This window comes from Eschrichtius robustus, chromosome 3, assembly GCF_028021215.1.
Source record: "Eschrichtius robustus isolate mEscRob2 chromosome 3, mEscRob2.pri, whole genome shotgun sequence".
Lineage (NCBI taxonomy): Eukaryota > Metazoa > Chordata > Mammalia > Artiodactyla > Eschrichtiidae > Eschrichtius > Eschrichtius robustus.
The window spans coordinates 100,572,997-100,585,400 of NC_090826.1; the positions used below are offsets into that span (position 1 = coordinate 100,572,997).

The following is a 12,404-nucleotide window of genomic DNA, read 5'->3' on the forward strand; positions in this document are numbered from 1 at the left end:
AAAAAAATAGTAATAATAATATATTCCTGGAGTCTCAGCTGTCAGTGTCCTTGCCCCCACCGTGAGTCACAGCCCACCTCCACCTCCCCAGGAGGCCTCCAGTACCTCTGGGTAGGTCTCTGGACCCACTCTGGGCACTGTGGCGGTAGTTCAGACTCTGACCTGGCCCAACTGTTGCTTGTATTTGCCCCCAGTGTCAGTTGTGGGAACACTCACTGTCCATTCAGATATTCCATATGTGCAGGGTTTACCAAGCTGATTGCAGGGATTTAATCTGTGACTTGTGCAGCTGCATGTAAAGATTTTCATTCCTCTTCCTTAGTTGCCCTGTCCCTTGGGCTCAGCTGTGGTTTTAGTCCCAGCTCTGCACATGAGCCACCCACAGGGGTCTGCTCCCAAAGCTGCCCTGGAGCACTCGGGTCTGCCCTGGTGACGACGACATGTAGAGGTGGCATGGCTGCTGGGGTTGTGGGAGCCCCGGCGGTGACAGGTGCACAGGGGTTTGGGGGTTGGCAGCCATGAGAGATCCAGTCCTGTCAGTGAGGAGGTGCCTGGGGAAGCCAGTGGCCATGGGCATGAGAGATCTGGCCCTAGTAGGAGCCTTTCGCAGCACTCAGTGGCCATTGTGAGAGGATCAGCCCTGGCGGAGGCCCTTCCTAGTGCCCGGGGGCAGGCACGAGAAAGCCAACCACAGTAGGGGCTTTTCCTAGCACCTGGCGGCAGGTGTGTGTGTGCAGCCTCGGTGGGGACCTTTCCTAGCACTTGGGAGGGCAGGGGGTGGCGCATGGGGAGAGAGAGGCTGCAACGGCAGCTCCACCCCCTGCGTGTCACTCAACAGTGGCACCTGGCTTCTGTGGCGGTCCAGGTTTCCTCCATAAGCATTCCCACTTGTGATTGCCTCCCTCCCGTCCCCTCAGGCTGTCTCCTCACAGCCGACAGCAGTCTTCTCCCTGGGTTTGCTCTCCAATCCCCACATTCCAGCTCCCAGCCCTTGTGCACACCGGCAGACACACGTCCCAGTCTGGGGCACGCAGGGATGTGGCACAGACCATCTGTGTAGGTCACGCTCTGTCCTGTCCTGTCTGCCACAGACCAGCCATTTCACCCTCCTCTGACAGTCTCAGATGTCCCCCTTCTGTCCCAACTGATTTCCATGTTGGTGAGGGGGCTTCCCCAGATGCAGGAACCTCTCCTCTTCCTCAGCTCCCCACCAAGGGGCACAGGCCCCATGCTGCTTCCTCTCCTCTTTTCCCCTTCTTTTTTCTGTCGTCCTACCTGGTTATGTGGGGATCTTTCCTGTCCTTTCCAGTGTCCAAGGTCTTCTGATGGTGTTCGGCCGGTGCTCTGTGAGAACTGTTCCATCTGTAGATGTGTTCTTGATGCATTTGTGGAGAGGCAGAAACTCCACATCCTTCTACTCCTCCACCATCTTGAAAAACCCCCTTGAGTTGGGTCTCGAAGATGTGTGTAGAGCCTGAGAGAAATGCTCTACACACATGTAGAGCCATAACAATAGAAAGGGCAGTTGGGGCCAGACCCTGGGGGAACTTGAATACCAGGCTGAAAAGTCAGGCTCTATTTGACGGGAAATGGAAAACCACTGTTTTTTTTAAAACAACTTTATTGAGGTAGTATTGACATACAATAAACTACACATTTCAAAGTGTAGGTTTGATAAGCTTTGGCACGCGTACACAGTCATGATACCATCGCCACCATCAAGGTAATGAATATATCCAATTATCTTCAAAAGTTCCACTGAAAGATTTTAAGACAATGGTAATCAAAGCAATGCTTTGGGAAAAGGATAGTTTTTAAAAAGTAAATGCCTCCTTCTGATACATTTTTTAAAAGTCTCAAAATCTCCTTCAGTGGCATGTAAAATTTCAAAATGAATTATACCATATCTAAAACTGAATCAAAAGAAGGGACAAAGAAATCACAGCTTTGGCCATTTCGGTGGCAATATATGGGACAGACTGGAATGGGGCAAGCTTGCAACAGGACAATCAATTGAAAGCACAACTGGAAGGCTTTACCAGTGGTCCAAGCAGGTGGTCATAAACTCTTGTAGGGAGAGTCAGGACAAAAAGGAAGGAATACGTGAGAAAGACTAGCTGGGGGAGTAGGAGAGAGGGAGAAGGGAAAAATGACTGAGGATTTGAGCTAGTTGGATGGCACTCTGGGAAAGTGTGGGGATAAGAAAGGTTGATAGAAATAAAGAATTAGAGTTTGTGGACATGGATTTAGCAAGAAGGAAAATAAGTCAGACGTAGGAATCACTCACATTGAGGTGAAAGGTAAAATAAGATTGGCTTGCTTTTGTGGGAGGCAGAGTTAATGGAGAGAAAAAGGTCAAGCTAGAACTTTATGAATTCCAAATCACAGGGTCTCCAAATTGTTTAAGCAGTGCTTAAAATATTCCAGGCACTGGGCTAAGCCCTTGACAAAGTGTACTGTATCTTCTGTCCCTCACAGTAACCCTATTGTGGAAACATAGGCACAAAGAAATTGGATTACTTGCCCAATGTCACATGATTTGTCTATGGTGAAACTAAGTTGTTAAAATCAGACAACCTAAATGCATTCTTGATCTCTGGGCTACAGTGTCTTCTTCTTGCAGCCCAAATCACTTCAGCATTCCTAGGATAGAGGGTGGCCTAACAACAAACACAACACCCAGGCCAGAGCTGCTTTACCCATTTGCCTGGCATACTCCCCAGGGGCACCATATCCTCTCTCTCAAGATGCTACAGTATAGGGGAGTTCCCTGGTGGTCCAGTGGTTAGGACTCTGTGCTTTCACTGCTGTGGCCTGGGTTCAAGCCCTGATTGGGGAACTAAGATCCCACAAGCTGTGTGGCACGGCCAGAAAAAAAAAATACTACAATTTATTTTTGTCCAGTTTTATTGAGCTATAACATTGTGTAAGTTTAAAGTATACAATGTAATGATTTGATATACATATATAGTAAAACGATCACCATAACAAAGTTAGTTAACATATCCATCACCTCACATAGCTACAATTTGTGTGTATGGTGAGAACTTTAAAAATCTACTCTCTAAGCGACTTTTAAATGTACATTACAGTATTGTTAACTATAGTCACCATGCTGTACGTTACATCCCCAGAACTTTTCATCTCATAGGAAGTTTGTATCCTTTGACAACCTTCATCTGTTTCCTCTACCCCACCCCCCCCACCCCCTGCCCCTGGCAACCACCAATCTGCTCCCTATTTCTATATCATTCAATTTAGATTGCACTTGCTGAGAATCAGTTCAAATGCATACAGAGAAGAATTTTATTTCACGAACAGAACAGCATTAGTCAAAGTGAAAATAATGATTTCACCTAAGAGGTCAAATACCACAAAACTCACCATGCTGAGTTTACAGTAACGTAAGGGACAAAGGAATACATCAAGTGTCTTAAACAGGTAGCAAAAAAAGCTAATTTCTTCTAAAGAGAAACATGAAATCTCATTTCTGGATTACTTAGCTAATTGTGATTTATTGAAGAATAGAGGAAATAGCATAACTTGAAAAAGTCAGAATACATTAACAGCACTACAGCTTAATTTCTGTGTATCTAGGGGAGCCAGATGGCTGGCTGGGTGAAGGGAGGGGATGTGGTTAACTTTGTTAAACTTTAGCCAAAGCCATTAACGCCTCTCTTAAAAAAATAGATATAGCAATGCTTTAGTAGTGATTTTCTTCTTGATGTTCAGGTAAATTGTCTGGTTTGGGGACTTAGAGATGAAGAAGTCTCTATCTGATGATTGCCTACTAATCTATGAGATTATTAAGAACTGTTATGAGATACACAGACCATAGAAACCATATGCTTTACCTCCAATCACTTGCGGCAGGGCCAGGGAAATATATACCTTCTATCGAATACTCAGGAGTCACCGAACTCCTTTTGCCAAAGATTCTAGAGAAAGTGTGGACTACGCAAAAACAAACAAACACTCAGACTAAATTCTGAAAAAGGACTTATCCTATCTAGAGTTCTGTTTGGAATTATCAGGATTGCAACAGAGTTTAAATTACTCAAGGAGAAATGTTCATTTAGCTTTATAGCAGGGGTCTGCAAACTTAAAGGGCCAGATAGTAAATATTTTAAGCTTTACAGGAGAGGCTATATGGTGTCTGCCATAACTACTCAACTCTGCTGCTGCGATGCTAAAACAGCCATGAATAATATGTAAACAAGTGAGTGTAGTTGCATTCCAATAAAACTTTCTTTACAAAAAAAAAATTTAAAAAGCGGTAGGCTGATTGGGCCTGTGGGCTCTAATTTCCCAACCCTTGCTCTAAAGTGACGGTTCTCAAAATTTATGTGTACATTAGAATCACCAGTGGATCTGATTAAAAAGTTAGGAACCTAGGCCCCAGCCCTTCCCTACAGAATCAGAATATCTAGGGGATGGGGCCTAGAAATCAGCAACGTATAAGGTCACATGCAAGTGGTATGTAAACTGCACTTTGAAAAACACTGTGGTATGTAGCTAGCCTCATCTAAGCTGGGATGGCCCTACTATCCCAGAAGTGGGCCAGCACTTCCTGCATCCTGTGGCAATAAAAATGCAGCAACTGTTTTATCGCTCTTTGGCCTTCCTAGTAGAAGAGCAGATGAACAAAGTGCTATTTTTTTGCTTCCAGCCTTGAAAATACATAAAATAATTGGGCTCAGGTGAAATTAATATGAGATTTAGGTTATGAATTTAAAAGAAAATCCTCAACTCAAAATAACAAGGTTTTCTAACCAAAGATCTCCCTGAAACCCTTTAGACCGCAAAATTAGTAGACAAGATCCTTACCAGAGGACAGGACTAAATCTGAAGGAATGGTTTACTGTGTGCTCCCTTTTCCCCACAGTATCTCCAGCAAATGCCTGCCCTGTTGCCTGGAATTCCACTACTAACAAGTCATTATTTTAAGTCTGGAGGTCTCTACTTCAACAAAACCTCATTAAAACTCATGTAAAAACAGAAAGTATAAAATCTCTATAGACCTCTGGGAGCTGCTCCTAACTTTAACAATCAGTAGAAAACAGGTTATTCAGCTAAGTTCAGTTCTGTCCAAGAGAAAGAGGGTTTTGATTTGGTTGTTTCTGTTTTAATTGCCAGAGATCAATCACCCGATCAGTCAAAGAAGATCAAAATTTTTCAGGCTGGAAAACAGCTCCACCTCTTCTTCAGCTCTCCAGATTTTCCTAGGAAGGACAATGAATATCCTACAGTCAAAGGAATGGTCTTCAGGAACTCCCTAAAGAAGCCAGAATGACCCACAGATAACTCCAGGGAAGGCAGCTCTTACTAAGGCTTCTGCTGATCTTGGAAATGAAGGGGAGTGCTCTAAGAGAGCAGATGTTCTAATGATTACTAAGGCATGGACTTAGAATGCCTCCTACCGTTACCACTACAGCAGATGTCACTAATTGTTTTTTGTTAGATAATAGTAAGATGATTCTGAACTTCCTCAACACACACTCAAAAGATGTTAGGGAAAGAAGACCCAGAAATTTACCAGTAGAGCAAAGTCAGACTTGAGATTAGAACTCTACCGCTAATATACTTCATAGATGATTATGTATAGGAAACGGAAATTAGCTTGACAAAGTTAGCAGTCAACATTTTAGGCAGCCTGGCTCTGGGGTCCAAGGCCCGCTGGCTGAGCTTCTGACTCCTCCCCTTTTCCATGGCAAAAAAATCCCGGCATTTTCAGCAAAGTTGGAAGGCCAGTTTTCCTGCATGGTTTCCAACTGATGGAAAGAACCACAAACTGGAGTCCCAGAGATTAGTACAAAAACAATGCAAATGGCTAGCAAAGCCAGGGGCCCCAAAATACTTACCCAACCTCCCTGGCCCTGGATATACTCTCGGATGGCAGTGTTCCCACTGATCATATTTGTCATGGGCGTAGCCACCTGTCTTGCCATCTCAGGAGTCATGCGGACCACATATTCAAGAAGTTTCACTGACACTGCCAGAAAGGCTCTCTCATAAGCCAAGCTGGAATCCTGGGCACACCAGGCCTTGCTGAGAGATTTTACTGTGTCCTGAAGTACAGCTCCTGCCTGGGGTAAGATATGGGATCTATTAGTGGAGTATCACTAAAAAAGTACAGTAGGCTGCAGGTGTAGGAATCCAGTAAAGCAAGTGTTTCTCAAAGAGTGGCAAGTGCACATTGGTTGTATCTAAGGTAATCTTAAGAAGTAGATGCATATAATTCAAAAAGACTCATGTACCACAGTGTTCACTGCAGCTCTATTTACAATAGCCAGGACATGGAAGCAACCTAAGTGTCCATCCACAGATGAATGGATAAAGAAGATGTGGCACATATATACAATGGAATATTACTCAGCCATAAAAAGAAATGAAATTGAGTTATTTGTAGTGAGGTGGACAGACCTAGAGTCTGTCATACAGAGTAAAGTAAGTCAGAAAGAGAAAAACAAATACCATATGCTAACACATATATATGGAATCTAAAAAAAAAAAAAAGAAGAAAAAAAAATGGTCATGAAGAACCTAGGGGCAGGACGGGAATAAAGACGCAGACCTACTAGAGAATGGACTTGAGGACACGGGGAGGGGGAAGGGTAAGCTGGGACAAAGTGAGAGAGTGCCATGGACATATATACACTACCAAATGTAAAACCGATAGCCAGTGGGAAGCAGCCGCATAGCACAGGGAGATCAGCTTGGTGCTTTGTGACCACCTAGAGGGGTGGGATAGGGAGGGTGGGAGGGAGGGAGATGCAAGAGGGAAGAGATATGGGGATATATGTATATGTATAGCTGATTCACTTTGTTATAAAGCAGAAACTAACACACCATTGTAAAGCAATTATACTCCAATAAAGATGTTTAAAAAAAAAAAAGAACAGAAAAAAAAAGAAGTAGATGGATAAACTTTTCTTACTTTAATATTTTTACTTTATTGTAATGGGTATTAGAAAAAACCTAAGCAGCCCATCAAACCCATGATTTGCTCAGGATGAACAAAATAATTAAAGGAAAAACAAAATGATTTGAAAGAAAAATACCAAGTACACCATAGCAGAGTTGGTCAAATTCTGAAGGTATGGCTTTAATGACTGAAGTCTGGGAAACTCTAAAGTAAAAAATAGATTAGCTTTTCCTCTTTCTATCTCCTTCCCCAGAAGTTTGATCCAAGAGTCATTAGGTAGGGCCGAGCAAGGTCTACTGTGGTGTAGTGTAGGGGACCCATGGTGGTCAAAGCAGGGTGTCAGAACCCAGACAATCTGAGAAGGGCATCCACGGTGAGAGTACCTAGATCCTGGTTTCCAAATAGCATTCTCCATTAAAAGAAACTAGAGCTCCCTGGCAAATGGCTAATTTCAGGCTGGGGCTTGGAAAATATAAGACCTTCTGTCAGAAATTAAAGAAGTACTCAGAGAATGATAGGGACATGCCAAAAAGACACAGTCCAGGTTGAAAGGACTCCTACTGGTGGAAGCTAGGGCAATTTGAGCATACAGATAAATAATAATAGTAACAGATTATACCCACTGAATAAAGTAGGAATTCATGGGTCCACGTTGATATAAAAAATAAATAAATGAATAGATTAAAATTTTGGTGAGAAATGGGGTATTTATGTGGTTTCAAAGTACCTCCCTACAAGACACTTACTAATTAAAGGTGAAAAGATTAACTTGACAGTGAAGAAGGCTTGCAGACACCATTTTAAGTGATTAAAATTAACACCAGTACTGGGACAAATTGAAATCTGCGCCACTTGATAGGATGCAGTGAAATGAACACAGCAACACTTCTGTGCTATTCCTACCAAAGGTACATATCCTGTATCAATTCAAGAGGAAACATCAAACAAACCCAAGTTAAGGGACATTCTTCAAAATAATTAGCCCATAATCGTCAAGTGTCAAGGTCATGAAAATCAAGGAAAGACTGAGGAACTATTCCAAATTGAAGGAGACGAAAGAGACATGACAACGAAGTGCAATATCTGATTCTGGCCTAGATCCTTCTGCTATGCAGGTGACCCATGAACAACTCAGAGGTTAGGGGAAACAATCCCCTGCATAGTTGAAAACCTACATATAACTTTATGGTTGGCCCTCCATAACTGCGGTTCCACATCTGCAGATTCAACCAACTGCAGATCGTGTAGTACTGTAGTATTTATTGAAAAAAAATATGCATATAAGTGGACCCATGCAGTTCAAACCTGTGTTGTTCAAGGGCCAGCTGTAAGTGAAAGTGACATCATTGGGACAACTGAGAAAATCTGAGTGGGATCTGAGGATGAGATGATAATGTATCAATGCTAAATTCCTGGTTTTGATGGTTAGATTGTGGTTCTAAAAGAGGATGTCCTTGTTTGAAGGGGGTGATGGAACAGCATGTTGGCTACTTACTCTCAAATGATTCAACTTTTCTGTGAGTTTGAAGCTCTTTCCAAAATAATTTTTTTAATTAATTTTAGAAGAATTTTAGAATTTTAGAATTTTAATTTTAATTTTTTAAATTAAATAGAAAAAGTAGATTCAGCTACCAGCTACCTAGGAAAGCTTCAGTGCAAGCAATTAGGTGTGATAAGTCCAGTTCTGCCTGAGCTGCATTCAGTAGGAAGATAAAGCATAATGGTTAAGGGTGTGGTTCAGCACAGAGATACACAGAATAGATTGGTGGTGACCAGGAGGTAGGGTGAGGTCAAAATGGGTAAAGGGGGGACTTCCCTGGTGGCACAGTGGTGCCTGCCAATGCAGGGGATACGGGTTCGAGCCCTGGTCCAGGGAGGTCCCACATGCCACAGAGCAACAAAGCCTGTGGGCCACAACTACTGAGCCTGTGCTCTAGAGCCTGCGAGCCACAACTACTGAAGCCCACGTGCCTAGAGCCCGTGCTCCGCAACAAAGAGAAGCCACTGCAATGAGAAGCCTGCGCACCACCACGAAGAGTAGCCCCCGCTCACCGCAACTAGAGAAAGCCCACGTACAGCAACGAAGACCCAACGCAGCCAAAAATAAAATATTAATTAATTAATTTAGAAAAATGGGTAAAGGGGGTCAATTTTATGGTGACAGAGAGAAACTAGACTTCTGGTGGCAAGCATGCTGTGGTGTATACAAAAGTGGAATTATAATGTTGCACACATGAAACTTATGTAATGTTATAAAGCAATGCTACCTCAATTTAAAAAAAAAGTGTGATTCTGGAATCAGTCTGGGTTCAAATCCTAACTCCAACACTTACTAAGTAATCTAATTACTTATTTCCCTATTCTTCAGTTTCCTTATCTGCTTAAATGGATACTAAGTCAGAAAATACTTTTTGAGGGCCTATTGTATATCACGTTCTGTTCTAGGTTGTGTGAATATAGCAGTGGACAAAATGGGTTAGCTGTTTGCTCTCACAGTGTTACATGCAGATGGGAGAGGTTGCACTGTGGATAAGTTTCTATAATGTCTCATAGAGTGGTGTAAGGACCAAATGAGATAATAAGTGTAAAGCATTTAGAATACTGTCTGGCACATGGTAAGTGATGAGTTAATATTAGCTGTCATTATTGATATTAATCAGCAACCTCTTTTAGAACGTTGCCTATGGTATTTACATCCCATACAGAGTCCAGGAATCAGGACACTGATGAAAAGCCAGATACGCCCTAGTGGGCTGCTGTAAGTGCTTATCCTTCATTGCATCGGATTTGTCAAATGCCTATCCTTCCTGTATATAATTTTATTGCTGGACCTTGAGGAAAAAAAGATGTCCACTACCAGCAAAATAAATATTAAAACAGGTGCATAAAAGAATAAAATGCTTTACCAAGAATAAAATGCTATATATATGCTCTATGCCATTAAGCACAGCTCTGATGAAAAACAAATAGAAACCATCTGAAGGCTGATCAGCCTATGCCAAAAGCTCTCCACCTCAATACCACCTAGGCTCTGATTAACTGCTAAAGAATTGGCAGTTGAAGAATTCCTGCTGTATCTCCTTAGATGCATTAAGCCCCCAAATCTTTCACAGAACATTTCTAGTCACAGTCATATAGGAGTAGTAAGAGAAGGACATCTGAAACAGAAAAAAAGCAGCAAACAATAGAAGGAAGTAGCAGAAACTTGACCTGTCCCTGAATGGTTTCTGCGATGATGTTTCTGGCAGGAGCTTCCAATTCTCCATTGAACTTGTCACCCAATATCCGAAGGCGACCAACAATGATGGCCACATCAAAAGAGCAGACCTCTCCTAAAACAGAGGGAACACAGTCACATTCGTCACAATGTTTGAAGGGATGGCAAGTCCCAGGAATCTGGGCATTGAAGAAAGTTCTCTAGACTTTTAAACAATTTGGGCATCATTCTCTCCCAAGAAAATATTCAATATTCTGTCAACACCAATAGAAGACAGAAAATCTCCCTTCACTGAGAATCTCTTTCCCTTCTATAAAGACTTCAGATATTGCTGAAAGCTTAGAGTTTGCCTTTTGAAACTTAAGAAGAAGTAAGCAAGCATATTCAGATTCTCTTGTTGACCTGCAATTACCATCTAAGGCCAGAAGCCTTACCTGAATCTGGTTCGTCTGCACAACGTAGGGTCCGGTTGGCAACCTGACAAGTGGGACCTAAGAAGTCTGTGAGTAGAGAGTCTACAATGCATTCCGTTTGCTCCTCAAAAGTTCGGGGGCTCTTCATTTTAGGTGTTTATGGCCAAGTTTTGCTTTTCTACAAAACAAAGCAGTTTTCAGCCCAGAAGGAAGTCAGAAACACTGGTAAACCAGATGTGTCCCTCTTGTAAAGTTTCTTAGTGGGACATGGAGTCCTGGAGCCTTTCCCACCACCTGTCTTCAAAACAGCTGCTCAGAAAGGTGGGACTTCTCTGAAGAGCTCACCCACACACAGCTGGGGAGGTTTGCTGAAGACTTTCAGTTCCTTATCTCAGAGCCACACCCAAGCCAGTACCTAGGGTTAATGAATAACTTTAATAGTTAGATAGCCAATCTAGAACTGAAAGAGTCAAGGAAGAGCCTCTTGGGCAACACTAAGAAACTTCCTGCTGGGTTCTGGGTACGGTGTAATTTAAAGAAAGAAATTTTGAAGTTCTATTACACAAGCATTCAACTCCTGACTATGGCATTCGTTTGCCACTATCACACACCGATTACTTACTGAGTACCAGTGTGTAAGAAACTACACATACTTGGCACTATAAATAACCCAGAAAAATGACACAGATACAGTTCCCATCCTCATGGAGTCATACTTCAGCATGAATGACAGATATTAAATGACTAATCATATAATTTCTTGTGCTTATTAAGATACAGTGTGTTATTACAGTGTATAATAAGGAAACAAACCTGGGGGTAAGGAAGGCTTCCTTGAGTAGTAACATCTGAGATGAGCTCTGAAGGACAAGCAGGGATTTATTAGGCAAAGAGTAGGAATAAGACCATTCCAGATGGAGGGTATAGGATATATAAAAGCTGAAAAGGTGAATAAAAATTTGGGCATTTGAGGAATTGTAAATGGGGACAACACAAAGTATTTCACAGGGAAATAACAAGGATTAAATAAAATAATGTTATGTGGAATGACCCAGCAGTATCTGACACACAGCAAGTGTTAAATATCTTCCTTTTAGCCCAAGGTCTAATGACCAGGATAAAAGGGATCTGGGATTTACTCTCTAATAGAATTAATTGGGATTTTCCTAACAGGGTTGGACTCCATTGTCGTTTTACAGGTTCTCAGGATTGGACACTTCATAGTGGCTGCCTTCTTAATGTAACTACACCTAGATTCTGGGTTTGTATCTCAGAAGCAGCACTCAAACCTATCAGCCCTTCCAGGTATTCTGACCTGGTGAACTAGTAAGAGATTCAAGCATAAACAGTAAGTTAGTTGTTCAAAGTGGAATTTCTAGCTTGCAAGATAATCAGAGCCAATCTTCTGCTTTCTATTCCATTCTAAAAAAAAAAAACATCATAAATTCCTTTCAGACTAGGAGCAGGAATTATGTAGCTGAAGGGCCATTTTTATTTGTCATTATCAATCATTAGGGCTGAAACTTCAGTTTCTACTAAATAGCCTTCAGACCTCTAATGTCAGAGATAATTCTAGGCCAACCTCCTTTCACACTAGAGTGAGCCACTGACAAGTTAAGGATTCCAACAAGTACATTTATGACATACTCCCAAAATAATATACAAAAACAAAAAATTATAAGATACTATCCAACTGGTGTTAAATAGCTTGCCCAAGGTAAGTGGCATCAGTTAAGTGGCAGAATAGAAATTTAAAACCAAGTGTGTCTTACCATTAATAATAAACCTTTTCCCACAATAATAAACCACCTTCCTCATTTCACTACTGATATGCTTATGGGCAAATGCC

At 42.0% G+C, this 12,404-nt stretch overlaps 1 protein-coding gene across 2 annotated transcripts; it reads right to left on the reverse strand.

Moving 5' to 3' along the window:
• Positions 1–4,755: 4,755 nt before the first annotated feature.
• On the reverse strand, positions 4,756–10,912 carry BCL2L15 (BCL2 like 15). 2 transcript variants are annotated; one of them, XM_068538141.1, is made up of 4 exons: positions 10,577–10,912; positions 10,136–10,257; positions 5,862–6,086; positions 4,756–5,222 (listed from the first exon to the last, which is right to left on the reverse strand). In XM_068538141.1, the coding sequence occupies exons 1-4, from the start codon at positions 10,701–10,703 to the stop codon at positions 5,205–5,207; spliced, it is 492 nt and encodes a 163-aa protein (XP_068394242.1). In that variant the 5' UTR covers positions 10,704–10,912; the 3' UTR covers positions 4,756–5,204. The 2 variants fall into 2 exon arrangements, with proteins under 2 accessions (XP_068394242.1, XP_068394241.1); XM_068538140.1 differs by lacking the exon at positions 4,756–5,222 and having other exon boundaries at positions 5,637–6,086.
• Positions 10,913–12,404: the final 1,492 nt, after the last annotated feature.